Below are 27735 nucleotides of genomic sequence, written 5' to 3'. Positions count from 1 at the left end.
AAATAAAAATATGTTTCCAAATGTATGGACTGACTCCAACATATCTTCTTGTTTTTTAAATATATGATGTGTGTCACATTTAATTTTCCACTTGAATGGATTACCCATAATGTTAACAGAGCAGTGGAAACGGCATGCAGACAGAGAACCTGTCGCTATTCAGTGACATCACTTTCTTTACTGCTGTGCGTTTATGAGCGCAGAATTTGAAGATCCTGACTTTTTCAACTACAGAGTGAATTCTCCAGTTTAGTATTAATCCAAAAATAACCTGCAAGACTCAGTTTGGAAGAAGCAATATAATTTTCCAAAAATAAATAGCCTAATTATACATGAGAGACAAGCATATTTGGGTATTTAAAACCTTGAGGGATGTGTCCATGACGTGTGTACCATGCGACCACTTAAACTTAAGATTTCCAATGCTAGCACTTTTGACTCACTAATGAAGTATATTCAAATATATTTTAGGTAGTGTATCAAGATGACAGATATGCCACTTTAAAAATGTCAAATTACACTCATGGGACACTTTATTAGAACACAAAAAAATCGCTATGGCCTCAGTAGTCAACCACTGAAATGACGTTATTTCACGATGCCTCTCATTGGGATTGCATTGGCAGCTGCAGTACTCCGTTCTCCCTTACCCAAAGTGGGGCTGCTGTCATAATAGGGGGCGTGAATTTGTAGGCGCCCGTGTGTCTATGGCTGTGCTGAGATGCCACTGGGTGGGGTCTCACTTGTAATCTACATCAGAGCCTCTGGTCTGCAGTGACACCGCCTACTTCTTGCAAAGCATTGTAGGAAGTGTATTCTTATTTGGATAAGGTTTGGATAAGGTTCTGATAAGGTATGGTTCTGATAAGGTTTTGATAAATTATATCACTTAAATGTCTGAACGCACCCTTAAGTTCAAAGGGTGTGTTCAGACAGTTAGGTAAAATAACTAAACCTTATCACAACCTTACCTTATCAGAAACTTATCAAAACCTTATCCAGCTGTGATGTTTAAAATGATCTTTCATGACAAGTGGATACAATAACTTTAATCAATAATCTAAACAGGGGTTCCTAAACTTTTTCAGCTGGCCTGAAAAATAACCAATAATAACAACGATAACCTGAATTAATACAGAAGCATGTGTAGACTATTCACCTACAGTCAGTGTGTATGTGACTTGTGTCACAATGTAATGAATGTATTGTTTTTAATGAAGGTAGCATTTATTTTTTTCCCTCAAACATGTCATTTCATAAACTAGTAGGCTAGGCCACTACTTGCTGTGATTGGCAGGTGGATGTTTACAGAAACTATGCTTTGTGACCCGATCAGGATGTGATAGGTGAAGGTTTTTGTTTTCTTTCTTATTTTCTTCTAATTTGCTTAGCAAGAATCATCAATGACACACATTACCATTATACAGATTCCAGACATCTATCTATAATCTATTATGTGCACAATAGCCAGCAATACATTTAGTAAGGCTTAGTCTTCCTTACATCATCCTTCAACCTTGTATGACTGTAAATCACTGTCATCATCCTCATCCTCATCCTCCTACTCCTAGTTCTACTTCCCCCACCTCCTCCTCCTCCTCCTCATCATGTGTCTCTGTTGTGTTAAAGGTCAGTCCACCAGGACAGAGCAGCCTCTCCTGTATCCAGCTGTGTCTCCATGAAGAGTGACGAGTCCATGGATCGACCTATTAACTTCAAAGATGGACAGTCTACTGAACAGAGGTTTGAATTTATACCTGTTGATGCTTATATTTTGCAACCAGTGGTTTGAGGTAGAGGCATATAAATGATAAAAGGTGCATTAATATAGCGTTTCTATTGAAGCACAACTCTGGGGGAAAACATGCAAGACAGTCTTGCTCAAGGACACTTCAGGAATTAAACCAGAAACCTCCTAAGCTGCTGCTCTACCATCTGAGCCACTGACTACGTTGTTGTTTTATGTAATAATTGTATAAAAGTTATATGTTGTTTTATTTAATAATTGTCTAAAAGTTATATGTTGTTTTATTTAATAACTGTATGAGCTGATTGTAGACCACAACAGCCCTGCCAATTGAGCTCAGCCCTATTGGCACGACTCGGTCTGGTGAGTGGGAGCCTCAGGTTTGTTCCCAGCTCATCCCATTTGTACAAATGTACAAATGGGATAAAAAATGTTCTTTTTCGCTTCACTGCAGAGGTTTTCTTACCCTCTACGTAGCGTGCATGCATGTAGATCGTGCACGCCGGTCCATGGATCGCATATCACGTGTGTGTTCGGCATTTGCCGTTACAAAATGAACAAAAACGCAACGAAATCCATGCAGCCATCTTGGGGCTACGAGAGTCCATGTTTTCTCTGTAAACAAATGAAAACCGGAATGCGGCCGTTGAGAACCGGTTATTTCCTGCCTCCCGAATACGGAAATGGATTAAAAGTGCTTTTTATAAGGTGAAATCGGTACCGCATCACAGCAATTTAATTAGAGTTAATCTAATGAATTAAATGGTCGTCAAACTCATCACTGGTTTATTGGACAACCTCCAAAACTCATCAAACATGTTATATGGCAGTGGGTGAGTTAAGGACACTTTGTCAATAATCAGTCAAATTTATGCTTATGTCAGTGATACATACCGTCATATCGTGAGCAGCGTCTTTAGCAGCTACATGACAGTAATATACTTTTATCATATCAATTTCAATACCTTTGATAGACACAGCTACTGTACATGGCAGTAATATAATTGTTATATTGACATCACTATCACAAGATTATTATTGTGTTTATTGTATTTTCTGTTAAGGACCCTCCTGAAAACGAGGATTCATCTCAAGGGGCTTATCCTTCTGATGCAATAGACACAGTTACTGTACTTGACAGTAATACAGTTGTATTATTGTAACATCATAAAGTGATCCATAATGTTTTCTCCTCCTATTGTCCAAACTGTGGAATGATCTCCTCCTCTCAGTCAGTCTGAAAACTCTCCTGTTCACACTCACCTCCTACTGCTCTTTATCCTACTTTAAGACACGATCATTGCTGTAAATGTATGGCAGAAATTATATATATAAAACACAGCATTATCTAAATATGATTTTAAAATGATCATTTATTTCCATCAGGGTTCATCAGCAGAGATCAGCCTCTCCTGTTCCCAGCTGTGTCTCCATGAAGAGTGACGCGTCCAAGGGTAGACTCATCAACTTCAAAGATGGACACCACTCTACTGACCAGAGGTTTGAATTGATAAACAAATGAACATTGACCAAGTATCCATTGAACATGACTTTAAGACAGAAAAACAACTAAAAGAACGGGCACAATATAGAGGTCATGTCATTTAAAATGAGTGGTTCAAGACACACCCCAAAAAATGTCATAGACACGTAGTAATATACAGATGCATCTAAAAAAGATATATATATATATATATATATATATATAAAAGTAAATTTTCTTGAAACGTTCATATATTTCTTGAAGATTTCATATATCCTAGATACACTGCACATTCAGTGAATTATTCCAAACCTTTTTTGTTAAAAATGTGAATGTATATGGCATACAGCTGATGAATATCAAAAGTCCATATATCAAAATATTACAATATTACACAAGACCACTCAAAACAAGGATTTATAATGGAGAAATGTCGACCTTCTGAAGTCAAAGTTGCTTGACGTCCAGAGGGAAGTTTCCGCTGTCAGTTATGATTTGGGTTGCTATGGCATCATCATCATGTGTCTCTGTTGTGTTAAAGGTCAGTCCACCAGGATAGAGCAGCCTCTCCTGTATCCAGCTGTGTCTCCACAGAGAGTGACTCCTCCACAGAATATGAAGATGCCTTGGAGGACTGGTATGAAGAGAGACCAGCCTCTCCTGTATCCAGCTGTGACTCCATGAAGAGTGACGCGTCCATGGATCGGCCTATTAACTTCAAAGATGGACACCAGTCTACTGAACAGAGGTTTGAATTTATACCTGTTGATGCTTATATTTTGCAACCAGTGGTTTGAGGTAGAGGCATATAAATGATAAAAGGTGCATTAATATAGCGTTTCTATTGAAGCACTTCACAATATTCACACACATTATTGAAACCAACTCTGGGGGAAAACATGCAAGACAGTCTTGCTCAAGGACACTTCAGGAATTAAACCAGAAACCTCCTAAGCTGCTGCTCTACCATCTGAGCCATTGACTCCGTTGTTGTTTTATTTAATAACTGTGTAAAAGTTATATGTTGTTTTAACTGTATGGGCTGATTGTAGCCCCCGGCCCACAACAGCCCTGCCAATCGAGCTCAGCCCTATTGGCACGAAAGGTTGTGCGTCGGTCTGGTGAGTGGGAGCCTCAGGTTCGTTCCCAGCTCATCCCATTTGTACAAACGTACAAATGGGATTAAAAAATGTCTTTTCCGCTTCACTGCAGAGGTTTTCTTAACTTTACGTAGCGTGCATGCATGTAGATCGTGCACGCCGGTCCACGGATCGCGTATCACGTGTGTGTATGGCATTCGCCGTTACAAAATAAACAAAAGCGCAACTAAATCCATACAGCCGTCTTGTGGCTATATACGAGCGTCCATGTTTTCTCTGTAAACAAATGAAAACCGGAATGCAGTCGTTGAGATTGAAATTCATGAGTATTTAGCAGGTACATGACAGTAATATACTTTTATCATATTAATTGCAATACCTTTAATAGACGCAGCTACTGTACATTGCAGTAATATACTTGTTATATTGACATCACTATCACAAGATTATTATTGTGTGTATTGTATTTTCTGTTAAGGACCCTCCTGAAAACGAGGATTCATCTCAAGGGGCTCATCCTTCTGATGCAATAGACACAGTTACTGTACTTGACAGTAATACAGTTGTATTGTTGTAACATCATAAAGTGATCCAGAATGTTTTCTCCTCCTATTGTCCAAACTGTGGAATGATCTCCTCCTCTCAGTCAGTCTGAAAACTCTCCTTTTCACACTCACCTCCTACTGCTCTTTATCCTACACGATCATTGCTGTAAATGTATAGCAGAAATTATATATATAAAACACAGCATTATCTATCTATAATATGATTTTAAAATTATCATTTATTTCCATCAGGGTTCATCAGCAGAGATCAGCCTCTCCTGTTCCCAGCTGTGTCTCCATGAAGAGTGACACGTCCAATGGTAGACTCATCGACTTCAAAGATGGACACCACTCTACTGACCAGAGGTTTGAATTGATAAACAAATGAACATTGACCAAGTATCCATTGAACATGACTTTAAGACAGAAAAACAACTAAAAGAACGGGCACAATATAGAGGTCATGTCATTTAAAATGAGTGGTTCAAGACACACCCCAAAAAAGGTATCCTACTTTAAGAAACAATCATTGCTGTAAATGTACAGCAGAAATGATATATATAAAAAAACAGCATTATGTAAATATGATTTTAAAATGATCATCATTTATTTCCATCAGGGTTCATCGGCAGAGATCAGCCTCCTACTAGCACTGCTCCTTATTTGTAGCACTTATTGTCACCTATTCTATGTTAGTTAAGTGTTAGTTAGTTAAATGTGAATAGAGTGATTTCTTGCCATTTGCGAGTTTCTGCAAAGAATACACTCCATTCTCCATAAAAATTAGAAAGGCAAAACAAGGAAAGAAACCTGTGGAAAAAAATCATTTGCAGGACATTTGCTACTATTTGTCCACATGTGTTAGAATGTTGTTTAGATGTTGTTTAGACAAATGCTATAGGCTTGATGTTCGCCTGGTGTCATATTATTTAGACCCATATTTAAACGTACCGACATTTACAAAAATTCCTACGTCAGGTGTCTGATTCATCACTTTTTTTTTTTGTATATTTTGTTTTTTTCTTTATCACGTCTGCTTGGAGGCATGACTTATGAGACCAAAGCTTGCATATATGTCATTAGAATGCCTTATGCTTCATACACAATCAATTACAGTGCCAAATCTTAAAGTTAATATTTATGTGCCCAACATTTGTTAAAAAAGAGTCAAACTGTCTTTCTATATGCATAGTATAGACATGATGCAAAAGTGCAAATTCAACTGATTTGTATACATTTTTAGTTGACACATTTAGAGCTGAATAATTTATTAGGCAATTTTTTAAAGTGTGGCCACATTTGCGCCTATTGGACTTTCATGCCAACTCCATATGTCACGCTATCATATATAATATTGACCACATCACATGAACGCAGTCTTACTTTGATGAGGATACAGTATGGATGGAATCAAGCTGTCCATTACTCCATTTACAATTCTATTTTTATCATTACAATTGAGAGCTGGCTATTACATTATTAACGCTCACTTTCAGTGATCTACAAGTTGTCATGCAGTGCGTTGAGCCATGCTGTAAGCTTGTAGATAAGGTATGTCCATTTTGAGTAGTGTTGACATTGTCACATTTTACTTTTGACATAGGACGTTCCCAGTTGCCTTTTATGGTCTTAATTTGGGCATGAAGCAATACAAATGATTCTCAAACTGAAGACACCTGACTGTCAAACAGAAATGACGATCACAAGCGACAACACATATCAGATATTTTCACTGAGTAACTAGTAAATCTGGAGCACTGAGTTAAAATAATAGTAAATATTATTAAAACCTAGCAGCAAGTAAATATGATTTTAAAATGATCCATCAGGGTTCATCAGCAGAGAGCAGCCTCTCCTGTTCCCAGCTGTGTCTCCATGAAGAGTGACACGTCCAAGGGAAGACTCATCAACTTCAAAGATGGACACCACTCTACTGACCAGAGGTTTGAATACACAAACAAATGATTAAAACATTAACTTTGACCAGCAATTATCCATTGAACATTGATTGATTATTTTATTAGACAAAAATGGAGAACAGCTAAGTATAGTCAATACAATTGAAATGTAGTACAGTACAAGTACAGTTAAACACCCTGCCTAAAAGGAACATCCCACATAAGACCTGTTATGGTCTTTTTTTTTTTCATTGGAAGCCCTCTGTATTTAATTCATGGACATAATAAATAGCAAGCGAAGACAATATTCAATAATATCGCAGTTAAAACAACACTGTATGTACAGGATAGGGGAAACAAGGGGGTGTGCTAAGGTAAGGGGGGGGTGCACACTTCTCGCCTGTCTATGGGAGAAGTGACTACCTCCTTCTCTGGCCTCCTGAAAGGTGAGTTTTCAGGGCATGACTTTAAAGCTATACTGTGTAAGTTGCTAAACTAGTGGTCAGTAGCGGTATTGCTTTTTTCGGACGTTTTTCGCCCGGAGTCGCCGCGGACCACCGCCGCGGACCACCGGAGCGGAGCCGCAAACCACCGTGACCGATACCAATCCGTAGAGGGGTAGAACGTAATTTTCTGACCAGGATTTGGGGAGTAAGAGGCAAGAATCCTTCACCATCGTAAACACTGCTGCTGAGGGAGGCTACTTCCTGAAGAGACGGCAAGCACGCTGTGATTGGCCGGTAGTGTGTCATGTGTGTATGATCCGCGATGTGATTGGCCAACGTATACACAACATATACGGATGATGCAGATGACGTAATTTTGCTGCGAAATCCCGCCCATGTCACGGCAAGTAAAGGCTTTTGGGGCTGAAATTAACGGAGTGGGGGTTCTAAAACTTTAGCGATTTAATAGTTAGGACAATTTTAAGATTTGTTTTATTAAAAAAGTTACATAGTATGGCTTTAACATAGAAAAACAACTGACTGGGGCACGGTGGCGCAGTCGGTAGTGCTGTCGCCTCACAGCTAGAAGGTCTGGGTTCCATTCCCACCGGGGTATGCTGTGGGGCGTGTTCTCTCATCAGTGCCTGCACCCTAGGTGGGGTTGGTGAAAGGGCCTTTCTGTGTGGAGTTTGCATGTTTCCCTGTGTTGCCTAGAATCACAAAAACATGCAGTAATCCTGGTCTCTATAATGCCTCCCCCTGGCCAGCCGGGGTGCCTGATGGAGGGGAAAGGAACTGTTTGAAATAACGTGTTCCTTCCACATGCTACGTCCAACAGGGGAAGCTCCCCCCTGTCAGGTGATAAGAAGCGGCCTGCCCACTCCTCATGCACTGAAGGAAGCATGAGCTCAGTTCAGGGGCCGGGCTATCCCCAGGTTGGCAGAGGGAGAGCAGAGCCCAGGATTACAGCTTTGGCAATTGGCAGGCACTGGGTGAAAAATGGGTTACAAAATTGTGGAAGAAAAAAGAAAACTGACAGTATAGAGGTTATGTCATTTAAAACGAGTGGTTCAAGACACAACCTTCAACAAAGCTTGACAGTAATATACTTACCGGTATACCTTTGATAGACAGCTACAGTACATGACAGTAATATAATTGTCATATTGATATCAGTGCCACAAGATGCAAGATGATGATTGTTTTGTGTATTGTAGTTTCTGGTAAGGACATCTTGAAAACAAGATGATTCATCTCAAGGGGCTTATCCTTCTAATGAAGGTTGTATATCAGTATACTGTAGACACAACTACTGTTCATTACAGTAATACAGTTGTATTGATGTAACTTTTTCAAGTGATCTCCTCCTGGTGTCCTAACTGAGGATTGATCTCCAGATCTTAGACTGTGTTTACATGCACAACATTTATTCATTCAGAATGAACTCATTCCGAATAGAGATTCATAGCCAAACGTTTACATGGAACCTGAACAAATGTTTATTCTGATTCAAACGGTACATACCACCCCTCCAGACCGGAATGAACATTCATTCTGAATGGATATTCTATTCCATTCTGAGGTGTTTACATGAGCTTTTTCATTCTGAATGAGCAGTCATTCTGAATACAAGTGGAATATATCTGCCCATGTAAACGCAGTAGTCTGAAAACTCTCCTGTTCACACTCACCTCCTAGCACTGCTCTTTATGTATATCACTTGTCACCATTTTGGGTTTTATATTTTATATAGTGGAAGGTGGGTGCTAGTAGGTGATGTACAATAAGATATAACATGTTGTTTAGTCAGATGCTAGGTTTAATGTTTTCCTGGTATCCTATAGTTACTCTAGCAGCACTAAATGGTTTTTCTTTGCATTTATGATTGACATTTATTCTACTGGATCAGAGTGTCAGCTAAATGCCTAAACTGTCATTATAAATGAAGAACAATACAGAATACCCAACATTTATAGGACTATTCAAATATCTGGACAGAGGAACCAAACCTAGAAACCAATCCTACTGTAAGAGAGGATCATTGGAATAGATTAATGGAAGAGATTATTAAAAACAGCAGAAAGTAAATATGATTTTAAAATTATCCATCAGGGTTCATCAGCAGAGATCAGCCTCTCCTGTTCCCAGCTGTGTCTCCATGAAGAGTGACACGTCCAAGGGTAGACTCATCAACTTCAAAGATGGACACCACTCTACTGACCAGAGGTTTGAATATAAATCATTAAAACATATCATATGGCCCTTGGAGTGGCTAATGTCATAGCAGACTCCTGAAGAGTGTTTGTTCCAAATGTGGTGAGGATTGGAGCAATGGTTCGTCTTGCAAGTCTGCATGTTACATGTGTAACGTTGCACACAATAGTATAGCATAACGACTAGTGAGTAAAATGTATAATCTGCCATACAATGTAAATAAAAACACGCTCTACGTTGTGTAAACATACTGCTCTTGGGCGTCCAATTCTGACTGGCCATATGCACTTTGGCACATATGCTCAGTTCACTCTTCAATGCATGAACAGGGGGCTCAGATATTCAGCACCCAGTGAACTGGGCCTCGTTGGGCCCAGATATTCAGCACCCAGCACAAAGATATACATAATATACACATAGAACTGCACTGACTGCTGCTGCTCATTCCACATTAGTCGTGGTGAGCTTCACCTTCTACGCCTGTTATGTCTATGCTCAGTTATGCTTTGACACACAATGGTATCGCCAATCTACAAGCCCAGAGTGCGTGGCATCTGCGATATGGTGTGGGCTAGTAGATCAGCGATATACTGTACATAAAGCAGAAACGTGGAAATTAGTAATGAGACGGATTATGGAGTCTCTGATGATCTTTACTTCCAAACAATTCAAGAAGGGACACACAGGTACACTTTAAGTCCCTTCCTAATCTTCTCCCATTACCACTCATCCAGTCCATTCTGAGGTGAGATACCTCCATCTAGTGTCCACCACCAAACCAAGCTTATTGAGAAGTAATACCTAAATGCTTTCGATTGAAGATTTGACCCTTTTCTTGACCTTTGACCTTGACATTGCGTAACAATGACCAGGAACTGGCTGACATTTATACAATTATGGGAAATAATATTGTACAGGAACAGAGAGGAATGTTTTACTGTTATAGTAATATATGAATGTGTAAAGATCTACAGAGAGCAATCAAACATAAGAGAGGAGCACTGGAGTAAAATAATAGAGGGGTGGACTAAAAACCAATGATAATCTATTCCTATCAGGGTTCATCAGCAGAGATCACAGTATCCTGTTCCCAGCTGTGTCTCCATGAAGAGTGACACGTCCAAGGGTAGACTCATCAACTTCAAAGATGAACAACATTCTACTGACCAGAGGTACAAACAAATTACTGAGTCAGTACTATTAAGCATCCACTGAATGTTAAAATAGAAAAACCGGTATGATATTCAATGACTCTTATGTTCACATACAGTACTATATGTCATGATAACAATGCAAGTGTTATTACAAATTAGTGTGATGTCTCATTGATAACAATGCAAACTAGTGTGACGTCTTAGTGTTGGCACCAATATGGTTTGAAAAATCCTTACACGTATCCCACATGACACCAAAACTAAATATGAATTATATTTGCATGTGTCATTGATGCAGTCAAATTGACAGCAGAGTACATAGCAGCTACATGATACTAATATAGGTTTGTTATAGTAACACCAATGCTTATAGACAACTACTGTATGATAGCAATATGTATGTGATATTAATAGCATTACTATAACATAAGTATAAGAGTGACTGGTCCAAAGAAAGACTTGTTAACTTCAAAGATGGTCACCACAGATGTCACAATGTAGAACATTTAGAACATTATTTAATTGTTCTCACACTCTACTGATCAGTTCAGCGGTCAGAGATATTAAGGTCATGAATTGTCATTCTGTTGATTTATTTTCTTCTCTCTAAACAAGAACAAACAAATAAAAACATCACGTGTGTGTGTGTGTGTGTGTGTGTGTGTGTGTGTGTGTGTGTGTGTGTGTGTGTGTGTGTGTGTGTGTGTGTGTGTGTGTGTGTGTGTGTGTGTGTGTGTGTGTGTGTGCGTGCGTGCGTGCGTGCGTGCGTGCGTGCGTGCGTGCGTGCGTGCGTGCGTGCGTGGTGTTTCTACACAGACTCCACCAGCAGAGTTCCCAGTCTGATCTGGAGCATCAAACAGAGCTGGACATCATATTTAAGGTGAGTTCATTTATAACAGATTGTATTGATCTAACAGTGACATTAAATCATCAGTTGGCTTGGTTAATAATATAACTTTGATATCATGATATCTAATCTAACCACATGCCTCGCGTTGCTTATTGCTTTTCTAAAATGGTTACAATATGGCAACATGAAAATCATTTTAATCATTCAATATATAAAGGAAAAAGTACACTTCTCCACCAACAGGAAGAGACATTTCTTTGTTTACCAGACACTTTCCAGGAATGGAAGCCAATGTGTGTTAGTTATAAAGTCACATCATTTTTTGCCAGAAAATAGGGAAACAACACTTAAGTATTAGATCAATCTCATGTTAAGAACCATTATTCGATCCATACACATGTTCATTTTCATCCTAGCATAGCAACCTATGCCAAAGAGCCGAGTGGTGCCTGGAGAATAGGAGGCGCTTGTTGCCTTTATAAGCACCGCCCAGATCCATTCAGTCACCGTCCTATTAGGGCGGGTCATACTTTTTTTATTTTGGAAATCCAAACGTGTTGGGTGTCCATTTTATGTGTTTTTTGATGGAGAATTCAAATATGTCATTACTTTTGTGATAGGACAACTCTAACCCACACCAATTTGCATTTTTAAATTGTTAATTGTACCCGGTCTATCTCATTTATAAGATAGAAAAATCCAAATGAAATCTTAACATGTGGGGTGTCTAAATTATGTGTTTCTTTATGGGGAATTCAAATATGGAATTCTGTTTTGGATAGAATAACTCTAACCTACATAATTTTGTACTTTAAAAAGGGAGAAATGTGCGATTTTTACCGCTTTTTAGTATATTATTACATAAGGGAAATGTTTTATAATGACAAAGCCAAATCAAATGTACATATTTATTAACCATTTAAGTGCATAACAGTGAATACACTTATGGACAGGGGCGGACTGGTCATCTGGCATACCGGGCATTTGCCCGGTGGGCCGCTAGGCTAGGGGGCTGGGGGGGCCGCCCGTTAAAAAAGAAAAAAAAAGAAAAAAAAAATCCGAAAAAAAAAAAAATCTTGCTGCGCGGCCCTAACTGACATTACGGTAATGCATGCGCGGCCGCAACGGCCATTACGGTAATCCCATCGGCCCAATGTCTAGTCTTTCAACTGAGTGGCCCTATCACGCGGCTAGAATGGATCACATGCCCTCCCACCTTCCAAACAGTGCGAGTACAGGACAGGAGGAGAGGAGGAGGAGGAGGAGGATGTAGTGGTTTGTGTGTGTGTGAGAGAGAGAGAAAAAAAAGTTAACAACAAATGAAAACAAAAATGCTGGAGGAGGAGCAGGATTACATTACACTTTTGACCAGTTGCCATTTGCCACCATCGCAAAGAGGAGGAATTGGTGGTGATATGGTAAGCCCCCTCCACCAACACAACACATAAGCATGTGGAATAATAAATAAATAAATAGCGACGTGTACTGAGAGTGGCTGTCCATAATGTCCAGCAGATTGCTTTGTGTTAAAGGAGTAGTTCACCCCCAAACTGACATTGTTTCCTATTGATTACTCATGCCATGGAGACTTGAGTTCAATAATATGTTTTAGTTTTAGTCTAAGCCTAAAGACAATTATTTCATTACAATAAATGTACCCCCATTGATTCCGGATGGGGACCCAAATGAATTTGGGTTCCCATTCGGAATCAATTGGGGTAAATTTTCTATAATCTTTTTTTTTTTTTTTAAATATACAAAAAATATTACTGAACTCAAGTCTCCATGGCATGATCAATAGAAAAAAAGTCATTTTGTGGGTGAACTACTCTGCAGAGTTTCTGGTGTAAATCTCCCTCTGGCAGAGATTACACTGAGGCCTCACGGAGGCGCTCAAACACACACTGACATTAGGCTTGATGGTGTGGAATACATAAATAAATAGCTACATAGAATGTATCACAACTTGCATTTATTGTGGACTTGTAGATCTGCTACTACTTTCACTTGTTTCATGTATGACTGAGGCTGGAGAAAATAATGAGATGTAGGACTAATGAGATGGAGGACTTATGGGCAGTCCCCACCCTCTTCTAGACTAGAGGGTGGAGACAGACATTAACATGTCAAAGCCAACATTTACATCTGCAGTTTTTGTTGGCTATTGTTCTCAGGTTTCAGCTACAGATCACCACCAATGGGTTATTTTTTTATTTTATTTTCATCATTGGTCATGTTTTCAAACTGGATGTGTGTAATCTGTGGGGAGTATGTGTCTCTGATGTCTTGGTATAGTTGGCAGGTGGTTACTGAAGGTGTAGCTCTGTTTCTACCACATTTTGTGTGCAGTGGTTGCATAGTCTGTCTTACTGTGCTCAGATATTCTGCTAATGTCTTTTTAGTGCCAGATAGCATTCTATTTTGCTTTGGTTTTGGGTTGTCTCTTTCCAGTGTGTTAGGTAGCTTTCTTTTTGTTTTATTATAATCTGGTTTGGTCCAAAGTGTTTTCCGTTTGGTAGTTGGGCTTCTGTTTGTGCACAGAGTCCCTGGGCCAGCTGACTGAGGGGGCAACCCTGTATGTTTTCACTGTGGTTGAGGGCTATGCTATGGAGCGTGTCTGGGTTGCTTTCTTTTAGGTGATTATAGAATTTAAGTGCTCTCTTTTTTACTTTTATAATGATAATGAGTGGGTATTGTCCTAATTCTGCCCTGCAAGCATTGTTTGTTGTTGTCCGTTGGGTATATATATTGGGTATAGTTCTGCGTGCAGTCTCAGTTTGGTGTTTTGCTATATGCTCTAGTATATAATATATACAGCCTATAGCCCAGGGGGGTATCTAATGGGGGGGACGGGGGGGACAAGTCCCCCCCGGGCCGCCGCCCCCCCCCCCCCCCCCCAAAAAAAAAAAAAAAAAAAAAAAAAAAAAAAAATTTTTGGGGGGGGGGGGGGGGGGGGGGCAAAAGGGTCCGCGGGGGTCCGCGGGGGTCCGTGGACCCCTGGGGGTTATTATATATCCAAGGTTATTATAAATCCACTCGTCCGAGACAGTTTGCCCTCCTGGCCCCCAAGTTGTGGAATAAACTCCCTGTCGCACTTAGAACAACGGACTCACTCGCTAGCTTTCGCCGTGGACTGAAGACTCACCTTTTCAGACTCCACCTAAACCCTTAGCACTACAGAAAAAGAATCAATGAATACATGAAGCTAGTTAGCATTTGTTTTTGTTTTTTAGGTTTTTTCAGAACTTTGATTATATTGTGTTTTTTCTAGATAGATATCCATTTGCATTTGTTATATTGTTGATGATGTACTGACATATTATCTTGTTTATTATTGTGATGTTATCTGCTTATTGTAAGTCGCTTTGGATTAAAAGCGTCTGCTAAATGCCTAAACTGTAAACTGTAAACTGTAAGGGTTTATGGATAGAAATGAGACCAGTGAGTCCAGAGTTTCAGTTAGAGCACTGTAAAGTGTGTGTGTCTCAAATGCTAGTTCATGCTAGTCAGTGGCTGATTTATAACAGGGCTAGGGTGGGCTGCAACCCAGGGTGCTGGGCTGCAGCCCAGGGGGGGCTGCGCTAGGGTGGGCTGCAGCCCAGAGTGGGCTGCGCTAGGGTGGGCTGCAGCCCAGGGTGGGCTGCGCTAGGGTGGGCTGCAGCCCAGAGTGGGCTGCGCTAGGGTGGGCTGCGCTAGGGTGGGCTGCAGCCCAAGGTGGGCTGCGCTAGGGTGGGCTGCGCTAGGGTGGGCTGCGCTAGGGTGGGCTGCAGCCCAAGGTGGGCTGCGCTAGGGTGGGCTGCAGCCCAGGGTGGGCTGCGCTAGGGTGGGCTGCGCTAGGGTGGGCTGCAGCCCAGGGTGGGCTGCGCTAGGGTGGGCTGCAGCCCAGAGTGGGCTGCGCTAGGGTGGGCTGCAGCTGCGGCCCAAGGTGGGCTGCGGGCCCGCGGCCCAGGGAGGGCTGCAGCCCAGGGTGGGCAGCCCAGGGAGGGCTGCAGCCCAGGGTGGGCAGCCCAGGGTGGGCTGCAGCCCAGGGTGGGCAGCCCAGGGTGGGCTGCAGCCCAGGGTGGGCTGCCCAGGCTGGGGGGGGAAGTGGGCCGGTGCAGTGGAGAGAGGGCCGTTGCTGACTGGCAGCAGCCAATCACATTCATTGGGCCATCAGTTGCTCCAGCTCACTCACTCAGTACTGACAAGGAAGAGGCCTCCTCTCCCCTCCCCCATACCTGTGTCCCGTGTGTTAATAAATCAGCTATCAGCAGCATTGAACACAGGTGGTTCATCATCACTCCTTCACTCAAACAAACCAACTGTTGAATGCAGAGAGAATTCTGAGGGTTTTGAGGAGGAAAATGCGGGGGGTAAAAAGAAAGGGGGGTGCTGAGAAGGAGAGAGAGAGAAAAAAGCAAAAAAGAATAGAAGTTGCTGCAAAATGTAAAAACATTAAGGATATGTTTGGTGCTGCTACTGCTGCTGGGAGTTTTTTTTTCTTTTACTCTTTTTCTTTCTTTTTTGTTGAAAACAGCCAATCAAAATCCTGCATAGTTCTTTTATGATTCATAGTTTTCAATTTCCTGACAGTGTCTACTGCAGCAGTAGTTTTGACCTTCATTTTTCAAATGGCCGCATGAGGTCTTGGAAGTTGGAGTGGCCGAATGAGGTCTTGGAGATTTTACTTCTAACAGTATTATTGTGGCTGCTATTTCCTCACAATACCGATGCTGGGGTTTAAGTGCAAGTAGAACCTAGCACATTTGAATGTATTTTAATTTATTTTGATCAATACTTTTAAGTTTTGCAAATATAATCAAGCAACATTTTGAATTTAGCACTGTAGTTGCACACTGTCAGAGTTACAGACTTGTGTTAAGGGTTCATTTTGAGAAACACTATTAATCCTTATTTTCATTTATTTTGATATCAATCCTTTAGTTTTGCACTATCAATCAAGCAACATTTTGAATTCAATCACTTGAAACATTTTATATCAATCCAATCAACAGTACATACTGTTTAGAGGGTTTAATTATAACCTAGCAATTTAATTTGATGTCTTGTCAATACTTATTTTACACTTTTAATGTAGCCAAATGTTGAATACAGGCACTTAAAAAGGTATTTTTATTGTGGTATTGCTATTTTTATTTAAGTAAAATGTTCTTTTTGTTGCCTAGCACCATTTAAATACAAGCATTTGACTTGTAAAATCCCTTATTTTTTTATTATTGTACTTGTAACAGTATTGCTATGGCACGCACTGTATTCCTACGCACTGAAGTGTTACTTGTCTTGATACCAATATTTTACTACTTTGAAAGAAGTAAATATTTGTGTTCACCACACAATGACTGTACCTTTGTCTTTCTCCATTATATATATTCCAAAGTTTCCTGGTTTGTCATAGCAAAACTTATGGAGCGTATGAAAATGAGAATGACTTAACTGAAAAGATTAACTGAAAACTATTTCAAAAAGTTGCAGGCAAGCTTTAAAATGCCAATTGAGTATAATGTTATAATCTATAAAAGTTGAGCTTTGACTCTGGTGTGTCTAGACATATTTTGGAATTTTGATTTCCATAGGGTTTGATAAAGTTTAAATTGGATGTTCATCAGTTCATACCATCATGGCCATGGCCCATATAAAGAAGATGGCGTTATTTGATGCTATTTTCCCATTTCACATCTTGCCTGTAGGCAAAACGGGTGATGTAGCGACCCCCTGTGGACATTTCAGTGTCTTTTTTTCCCCCATGGGGAACATTGCTGCCTGCTGGGGTTATATTGGCCAATCACAGCCTTGTTCAGGGAGGCTCTAGACTCAAAATGCTAGTGCTCTGTGCACACAGGGAATCAGGAAATGGGATTACTCTAGGCTCCAAGACTGAAGAGTTTGATGATGAAGCCAAGTAAGTTCATGCTAGTAGTGTGTGTCTGATGGTGATCTGATATCTATTGATCTAATAGATTACCTCTAAGTTGAAGAACCAGCAGTAAATCAACCCAAAATATCCAAAGGCAAAAAATAACCGATTTATAACCGTTTTTGAACATAAAATAACCGATTTTTTTTTGGCCGCGCGCTTCGCGCGCGGCCGAATCGCCGGATACGCCACTGCTATAGCCTACCCTACTGCATATTGAGCAATCAAATACAACTTGTTTGTCCAATTCTCAGATCAATTATTAGTTTCCATTCATTAGCTAACTAGCCAAAGTTCTGACATTTTGGCATGTAATCATGTTCATACTGCCCTTGTTGGTGGTGAGAACTGTACACTAACTTATACGACTTATGGATTGTGTAGTTATCATTTATGTTGTTTGTAAAAGTTGCGGTATTAAGAGCTTATGTATTTAAATGTGCCGCCCTCCACCTGACGAGTCGGTAGAGTATCTGCACTCGCGCTAGTTGTGGGGGCTGGTCTGGCCAAGATGCCAGGGCTGAATTTTAGTCCCAGTCCGCCACTGCTTATGGATATCAAATATCACTTCCAGAATGTTGCTAAGTTTAACAAGTCCTGCTTTGACTCAGCCTTGGACATCAGCATCCTGCTGGTCTCCTGATCCCTGATACCTCCATCCCTCTTTTCCTGGGAGAAGTAAAGTATTGGAGGAAGCTTCAGTCACCATTTTGACAACCCTCTCAATACTTTGGGTGTGGCAAGTTGGCCAGTGAGGTACCTCCATGGGGGTGTTGATAACGTTATTCAACTCTGAGGTGTTTATTGTACAGGTGCGAGGTGGCTCTGCACATCTTCTGACTAGCTAATCATTTCAGCAATGCTGGAAGCATCATCATTGATCTCAGGTGTCTTTCTGCTTCTTACTGAGGAGTAGTTGCTGCCAGGCTCACTGGCATCACTACAGTATTGCCAGTGAGCCTGGTAGCAACTATCTGTTCCAATACCCCAGAAAAAGAGACTAAAGAGGAGCCACATGCAGAGCAATTTGCCAAACCTTTTGCATGGCTGAGAGAGAGGGGTCTTGATTAGACCTTAAGGGCCATTGGAGGGGATTCAACAAATCTTAAAACTGGTGTCAAAGCTGGAGTAATGCAGAAGCTGGAGCTGCACCTATATATAGGCAGAAAGCTGGTCTTGTTGGTGAGTGTATTATCCGTTCACGGATAATACACTCCAACAATGTATTCCACAATAGATTGCAGTTTTTTTTTCTGATTCTTTCCTCTCAATCCATGCTTTGACACCCAGAGCCTGAGAAGTCTGTTTGCTGTGGTGAGCCAGCGGCTGTGGTTTGCTGGCTCAATCTCCAGCAGAGCCAGCCTTGCAGGAACCACTCCATCCCTGACTGCAGAAACAATATGATAGCCATAGTGTTGATCAGTCGAGAGATCTTCAATGACTTTGGCAGGCAGCTCTGTAGCTGAATTAAGGAGCTTTCTTATTGGTCCAGACAATGTGTTGTCTGACAGATTAGGACCATCAAGTTCAACAATGACCACCTGGCGGAGGGGAAGTTCACCAGTAGGCTCCTCACCAATGAGACCAGCTTTCTGCCTATAGGTGCAGCTCCAGCTTCTGCATTACTCCAGCTTTGACACCAGTGTTAAGATTTGTTGAATCCCCTCCAATGGCCCTTAAGATCTAATCAAAACCCCTCTCTCTCAGCCATGCAAAAAGCTTGGCAATTTGCTCTGCATGTGGCTCCTCTTTAGTCCCTTTTTCTGGGGTAAAATGGAACAGATAGTTGCTGCCAGGCTCACTGGCAATACTGTAGTGATGCCAGTGAGCCTGGCAGCAACTACTCCTCAGTAAGAAGCAGAAAGACACCTGAGATCAATGATGATGCTTCCAGCATTGCTGAAATGATTAGCTAGTCAGAAGATGTGCAGAGCCACCCCGCACCTGTACAATAAACACCTCAGAGTTGAATAACGTTATCAACACCCCCATGGAGGTACCCCACTGGCCATGCCACACCCAAAGTATTGAGAGGTTTGTCAAAATGGTGACTGAAGCTTCCTCCAATACTTTACTTCTCCCAGGAAAAGAGGGATGGAGGTATCAGGGATCAGGAGACCAGCAGGAGGCTGATGTCCAAGGCTGAGTCAAAGCAGGACTTGTTCAACTTAGCAACATTCTGGAAGTGATATTTGATATCCATAAGTGTATTCACTGTTATGCACTTAAATGGTTAATAAATATGTTCATTTGATTTGGCTTTGTCATTATAAAATATTTCCCTTGTGTCTTATAATAATATCCTAAAAAGCGGTAAAAATCGCACATTTCTCCCTTTTTAAAGTACAAAATTATGTAGGTTAGAGTTATTCTATCCAAAAAAGAATTCCATATTTGAATTCCCCATAAAGAAACACATAATTTAGACAACCCATCTGGATTTTTCTATCTTATAAATGAGATAGAACGGGTACAATTAACAATTTAAAAATGCAAATTGGTGTAGGTTAGAGTTGTCCTATCACAAAAATAATGACATATTTTAATTCTCCATCAAAAAACACATAAAATGGACACCCAACACGTTTGGATTTCCAAAATAAAAAAAGTATGACCCGCCCTACCGTCCTATGCATGCGGGCGGTGCTTAGAAGCACCCGCACGGCCGGGGTATGTAGAAAAATCAAGCACTCCCTTTCCTGTAGTTAAACTGCACAACACTGTGGAAAGAAATAGCACACCTGGGTTTGATATAAACTGATTCAAGGTGTGGATTATCGTGTGATATAGACACTGGTCTAATCAGAAACCGGCCAATCAGAATCAAGTATTGGGACTAACCATTTTAGCATGAAAAATATACCATGAAAGAGACAAATATAATTAGATGTTTTATTCTGGGCAAAAAGAACAAGAACATTGAAGTCATAAACTGTTTGTTTTGGTCATTTATCTGTTCTATTTGTTAGATTTTATTTTGAAAATCAATTGACCAAAAGTTACACAGATTCTGTGAGGGAGTATGTAGCTTTTACAGTGTAAACACTTAAGTTAAAGCCTTTATATATAATTGACTGGGGTTGCCTTAGGGGTCTGTTATGCCCTCCACTGTGACACACTGTAAGCTTGTAGATCGAGTATTTTCGCAGAATGTTGACAAGCCCAGAATAGCGATGTTAGGGTTCATGTTGTTAAATACTTAAAAATAGGCAGGAGCCTATCTTCTAATGTGCATGGATTAAAACTTTATATTTGATTTTGCGTTTCAGCTGCTTAAGGAGAATGTCATCACATCTGAGACCGAGCTGGAGACGTTCAAGAGGCTTCTGACCACAGATTACCCAGAATGCTTAGAGAGTCAGAGGGAGGGAGTTCTGAACATCTCTCTGCAACTCCTAAAGATCCTGAAGGAGATGGAGCTGACTAACATCCTGGAAAGCAGTAAGAAACTCTTTATTCACATCTTTAATATGATGAGAGCAGTAAGAAACTCTTTATTCACATCTTTAATATGATGTAGATCAGTAAGAAACTCTTTATTGAGCTGTTGTTTAAACATGAAACATAATTTAGATATTATCAAACAGAATACGTTTACAGAGTTCAGAGGCTTCTGCTTTGGAGACATGATCCCCTTTTAACTATTGATTGACAAAAACCTCTCATTGGAGGACTACATCTATCATAACATGGACTTAATGATGTCCTTTGTTCTTTGGTCATTTAGAAACTCTTGCTCCAGTGTATAAACAACAACTCAAGTCTAATCTGAGGGAGAAGTTTCAGTCTTTGTGTGGGTGGAACACAAAACAAGCAAACCAACCAACAACTCCTCTGAATAAGATCTTCACAGAGCTCTTCATCACAATGGGAGGGAGGGGAGAGGTCAATAAAGAACACGAGGTCAGACAGATTGAAATAGCATCCAGGAAACCAGCCGGACCAGAAACAACAATCAAATTTGAAGACATCTTTAAGCCTTTACCTGGACAAAATGAACCAATCAGAACAGTGATGACGAAGGGAGTGGCTGGCATCGGTAAAACAGTCTTAGCTCAAAAGTACGCTCAGGACTGGGCAGAAGACAAAACCAACCAGGATATCGACTTTGTATTTCCTTTCACTTTCCGAGCACTGAATTTGATGCTGAAGAAGAAGAAGAAGAAGAAGAAGAAGAAATACAGCTTGGTGGACCTTGTTCATCGCATGTTGGGTGTTACCAAGGAAGCAGTCATCTCCATCATGAAAGGATCCAATGTTGTCTTCATCCTTGATGGGTTAGATGAGAGTCGGATTCCTCTATACTTCCAGAAAAAAAAAATCCGGACTGATGTCACAAAGCCAACTTCAGTGAAAGTGTTGCTGACCAACCTCATCAGTGGTCACCTGCTTCCCTCTGCGCGCATTTGGATAACGACACGACCTGCAGCAGCTGAGCTGATCCCTAGAGATTATGTTGACAGGATGACAGAGGTCAGAGGGTTCACTGATCCTCAGAAGGATCAATACTTCATGAAGAGATTCAGTGATGATGAGAACCAGGCCAGAAAAATCACCTCACACATCCAGACATCACGAAGCCTCCACATCATGTGTCACATCCCCGTCTTCTGCTGGATCACTGCTTTAGTTCTGGAGTACATGATGAAAACAGAGGAGAAAGGGGCACTTCCAAAGACCCAGACTGCAATGTACATCCACTTCATGGATGTTCAGTCCAAGCAGAAAAGTGCAAAATATTCTGATTGTGTACCAGGCCATGAGGCTATTCTGTCTCTGGCAAAACTGGCTTTTGAACAAATGAAGAAAGGCAACGTGATCTTCTATGAGGCAGACCTGATAGAGAGTGGTATTGATATCACAGATGCAGCAGTCTACTCAGGAGTGTTCACACAGATCTTCAAAGAGGAGCATGTGATGTGTGAAGACAATGTGTTCTGCTTTGTTCATCTGAGCATCCAGGAGTTTCTGGCTGCACTTCATGTCTTTCACTCATTCATCAACACTGGTGTAAACTATCTGTCAAACACACAAAGAACCTCCATCTGGTCAAAGCTAAATAGAGGCAATATTTATCACCTCTACCAGAGTGCTGTCGACATGGCCATAGACAGTCCAAATGGTCACTGGGACTTGTTTCTCCGTTTCCTGCTGGGGCTCTCATTGAAGACCAATCAGACTCTCTTGCAAAGACTGTTTGGGCTGAGAAAAAGTGAGTCACAGAAAAATCAGGAAACCGTTGACTACATCAAGAAGAAGATCGGGGAGAATCCCTCTCCAGAGAAAAGCATCAATCTGTTCCACTGTCTGAATGAGCTCAATGACCATTCTCTAGAAAAAGAAATCCAACATTACCTGAGGTCAGGAAGTCTCTCCACAAAGAAACTCTCTCCTGCTCAGTGGTCAGCTCTGGTCTTCATCCTGCTCTCATCAGAAAAGGAACTGGACGTGTTTGACCTGAAGAAATACAGTGCTTCAGAGGAAGCTCTTCTGTGTCTTCTGCCAGCGGTCAAAGCCTCCAATAAAGCTCTGTAAGTGATCTGATACAGTAGCTGCATACATTTAATATATTATTATGACATTTTTCTTAAAACAAATATTGATTAATCACTATTTCTTCAGGCTCAGTGGATGTAACCTGTCCGAGAGATGCTGTGAGGAGTTGTCATCACTATTCAGCTCCAACTCCTCTAGTTTGATGGAAATTGATCTCAGTAACAATGATTTGACCGATTCCGGAGTGAAAAAACTCTCTGCTGGACTGGGGAGTCCAGACTGTACACTGGAGACACTGAGGTCTGTACTACCATTCATATCTTAGTTTAAATATGTGACCGCTCATGGTGTTTTGAGACACAACGGGGCCATGGTCATTTTTCTACTTTTTACATTTTCCGAAAGTACAGAATGTAAGCTTTATATATATATATATATATATATATATATATATATATATATATATATATATATATTAGTGCTGTCCGAGTTAACTAAATTAATCGCAATTAACTCACCGCTATGTTAATCGCGATTAATTATTTTAATCGCAATTAATCGCATATTTACAAACATTGGCTACAATATTGGCTATATTGGCTACAAGGTCCATCCCTGTTGATGCAACAAAATACAAAGCATAAAAAGCATAAAGGTGGACACAACAGTAATCATATTAAGTCAATTTAGCAGATGCCCATCAGCTGCAGTCTGTTTAATGCAATACCATTATGATTTATTCAGGTTTTTAATTGATTTTGAAATAAAAGATTGACATACTTTTGCATAAATCCAGCAAATATTTCCACTCCCAAGTTAATAGGGCCACGAAAGATATCCCTCTAAGTTACATTGTGACCTGATAAAAGCTGATGACTTATTTGCGATTAATCACGCGATTAACTACATAAATCATGCGATTAATCGCGATTAAAATATTTAATCGTTGGACACCACTAATATATATATATACATATGATATCATTCTTTGAAATGTGACGAAATTTGAAGAAGATACGGTCATTTGAAACTTGTTGGTCCAGAAACACCAAAGCAAAGAAAATGCCCTTGAAAGGTTTCTCTATTTTAACACCTTTTCAGGTCCCAGAAAATGGGAGTGCCATAGTAGTTAACCCCACCCCTAACCACTCCCCAAACCACTCCCCCACTAGCTGTCAACTGTCTGTCAATATTTAAAACACATTTCACGTTAAGACAGACCTTCAAGCCAGTAGATCAAATAATACTCATAACAAATGAATGGTATTTAAAGCAGGGGTTCTCAAACCTTTTTAGGCTGTGACCCCCCAAATAAACAAATAAAATGACATTAAGCTAATCATCTGGGGACCTGTTAGGGGCCCTGGGGCTCCGGCCCGGGACCCCAAGAAAGTGGCACCCAGGCCCTTCAAGCCGTACCAGCATGACAACCGCCACAAGGACCGTCAGCACCAGGAGAAGCGCAGAGGGTCTGTGGGATCAGAGAGACAGCCATCTCCAACTCCTGCTGTTGCTGCCAAGGCTGACCGTCAAGCCATGCCGCCACCTCCATCTCCACCAGTTGCCCAGGTGCCCGTGGGCATGCCACAACTTGCATATTATCCAATGCAAGCAATACAACCCCTATATCCAAACCCAGGCTGCCCCCAGCCAGCTCCAGCCCCAGCTCCCACTCCACCTGTGACCTCTGCCCCCCAGGAGGGCAAGAGTGGGAAGCGAAAGGAGAAACGACACTACACTTCTCGCCGCTAGAAGAAGAAGCCAAGTAAAGTTATGTCCTGATATAATCCTTATATGTTAGTGTGGAAAAAGGGCATAAATATATATTGAAATACTTGGTTTAGTAGTATAAAATGCATATATACATTGTTGTTTGTGTAGAAAGGTTCTCATCATTTTATAATACATGAGAAGTAGGTTTTTAGTCAAAAGAGCTGCTGTTTTTCTCATATACTGTATGTAATGTGTGTTTGCAACAAACATGGGACATTCTCACAAGCACGAAAGTATGCCTTGGCACACTGCCAACACAGCTGCATCTACAAGACGCTCTCTGTCTGGGAAACCAACCTGGGACTGAGCGTGAGTGAGACAGGTGCCCGTCCCTCCCTAACGTTCGGGCCGTGCTGTTATCTCTTATCCGAGATAAGAGATATGACATCCTGGGGGAGAGCGTGTTTCCCAGAGACTTCTGAAACTAGGGCGGACACTCCCCAATCTCGAATGAATAAGGGAGTCCTAGCCTCACCTTGACCGTCTCCATTGCGTCAGGCTGTGCATGAGAGGGCATGTACGTGCACAGATGCGTGACAACGTGTGTGTGCTAAAATATGTTCTGTGTGTAAATCACGTCACTGTGACTGCAACGGACTACTGTTTAAAGGAGAATGCTCCGTGTCTCTTGTTCAGTTTTTTAGTTGAGTTGTTGCAGCTATCCCCGGCCCGTTAGGGGTCGGGGATGGACCTGTTTGTACTTAGTGCAATTTCTGCACCACTTGTTCCTGTACTTAGAGAGACTTTGACTCTGTTAGATTCTCTGTTTTTAGTCAAGTACTTATATCGTACTTCTTCATTATTTCATTGCCAATTACTGTATTGGTGGTTTTATATGTTGTAACTGTTTTTATTCCACTAAAGCTTTTTTATTCACTTTTATCTGGTGTCTGTCTGAAGTCATTTTTCAAGAGTTAACAACTTTTTAAAGGTTTGACTTTCTCTCCTTCCCTACGGGGAAGGCTGCACTCATGGGAGGAAGGTTTTGAACACCTTCAGGCACTCGAAACCATCTCCTGGCTGTGGGACTGATTGAGACTTTTGGTAAGATTCAACAAGAGTATTAGGTTAAAAGTCTTTTCACCCTATCAGAAGCCAACTCAGCGCGTGCTGAGCTGGTGGGCGAGCTTGACAGATAAAGCACAAATCTCCAAAACCCCTAACCGGATGAACTGATGTTCACTCTGGACGGTTTGTGCTAATAAGTTGAGCTGCGTCTCTCCCGAGCAGGGTTTCCGCTAGGCATTTTTGGGGCCGGCCACCTTGGCCGGCAGGATTATATTTTACCGGCCAATCAATTAATTTATCGGCCATATTATAATGAACGTCACATACGTGTTTGCAGATGAGATACTGTATGTGCGTGTGCATGGTGCACCCAACTGATAATTACACTATTTTATGTTTGCGCTGGGCTTCCTTCCTCTTTATCACAGATGCAATTGCAATATGTTCCAACAAAATAATATCTTATTATCTACTTATGTAGAGGTATCGCTTGCCAAAAAAAGAAGTGAATAGGTTAAAGTGGGCGCGCAACTCAAGCGAACCGTTTGCGCGCCCTGCCACACAGTGGCCTACACATTAATAAGTTAATAGTATATGATTTTGGCTTCACGTCTCATTAAACCTTTTACACACAACATTTGTTTTATTTTGTTAATGTTATGTTATGATGGCGCAAGGAAGGTTGACTTGCCTCTGTTGCTTTGACCACGATGGCATCACATCCATGCGATCAGAAAGCCATGTGCGTGCTTGTATAGGCTATCCATGATTCCACGGAGTTCGGGTCCCTTTTTTATTATCGTCTACTGGGGTCCAGCTTGGCCAGATTACCTCGGAAGAACCCCAGTTCTGTTCTGATTATAACACTAAAACCACGCTGTATTGCGCTGATTGTTATACAAGGTGCTGGAACTGTCAGCTGTGAAACGTAATGTGTGCTTCTCCGTTAGGCCGTGTGCGTGTCTAAAATAGCAGACATACAAGCTCAAAGCGCGGCGCGTTTCGCCTTGTTGTGAGCTTAATTGAAGCTCTGATATTTCCAATGCTCGTAACCATCGTACGACGAAGACTGATCTAATGCCCACAGCGCAGTAGAGATGGGATTTATGGCTATTTAAAGTGAGCCGGATCTCTGGGATCCGTTCCTTTCAAAGAGCCGTTCAAAAGACTCATTCTAGTAGTTACTTTGTAGATTTTGATTATAATTTCAAATAACTTCAACCCTATAGGCCTATACATTTATTTCGGACATATATAGGTACATATCTGCCATTTGAAAATAGCTGATCTACAAGCTCACAATGCTATCGTTCATTTCAAAGAGCCGTTCAAAAGACTCGATTCGTTCACGAACGTCCCACCTCTACAGCGCAGCATGAAGCAGCAGCAGTGGCGGTGATCTCCGCTGTCGTCAGACAGACTCACACAGAACATGATACAAATTTAAAATTATGGTAGGTTTTAATGGTTGTAGCTTTACTACTTTAGACAAATAATGATGTGTATAATAAGATTAAATGATAAATAGCCTAAGAGGCATTTTCCCAGCCGGCCACGGTGGCCGGTGGACTTTATAATTACCGGCCAATTAAACATTTAACCGGCCAATGGCCGGTAAATACCGGCTAACGGAATCTCTGCTCCCGAGCCCTTGGCGAGAGAAGCTACAAGTTCAGACTCACACTTTACACTGTCTTTGTGGTTTTGCATTCTCCATTCAGACCTAAGGTCTACATTTCTAAAGTAAGGTGCATATCTTGGTCTCTAAAATAAATAGTCGCTGTAGAAAGTAATAATATTCACCAGTTAAAGAGGGTCTCATTGATAGCTCAGCTTTCATTCAGAGAAGTGTATTTATGTTAGTGTTAAATAGGTATATGTATATGTGTAATAGTAGGTTTACACAAGCAAGGAAGGTTATTAAAACTGTTTGTGAACTTAGTACACCTACATAGGTTTACACAAATGGGAAACTGTTTGTGAACTTAATACACTTAATGGGTTTACACAAATGAGAAATTGTTTGTGAACTTAAAGGTGTAGTGTAGTGTTAGTGTTAAAAAGAGATCTGGTAACTTTGTGGGCCTAGCAAACCTACGGAGGGTTC

The 27735-nt window shown here is 41.0% G+C and overlaps 1 protein-coding gene across 1 annotated transcript; it reads left to right on the top strand.

Moving 5' to 3' along the window:
* Positions 1-893: 893 nt before the first annotated feature.
* LOC308283055 (NACHT, LRR and PYD domains-containing protein 3-like) lies at positions 894-24599 on the top strand (the record flags this gene model as incomplete). The annotated part of the gene is made up of 13 exons (XM_080723442.1): positions 894-922; positions 1630-1743; positions 3134-3247; positions 3772-3978; positions 5128-5241; positions 6705-6818; positions 9332-9445; positions 10492-10627; positions 20621-20792; positions 21079-22882; positions 22974-23151; positions 23949-24028; positions 24206-24599. 13 exons carry the CDS (start codon positions 894-896, stop codon positions 24597-24599), a joined length of 3570 nt encoding a protein of 1189 aa, XP_080579568.1.
* Positions 24600-27735: the final 3136 nt, after the last annotated feature.

Source organism: Nannobrachium achirus, assembly GCF_963921795.1.
Source record: "Nannobrachium achirus genome assembly, chromosome: 4".
In the NCBI taxonomy this organism is placed as follows: domain Eukaryota; kingdom Metazoa; phylum Chordata; class Actinopteri; order Myctophiformes; family Myctophidae; genus Nannobrachium; species Nannobrachium achirus.
This window is presented reverse-complemented; position numbering and strand designations above follow the sequence as displayed.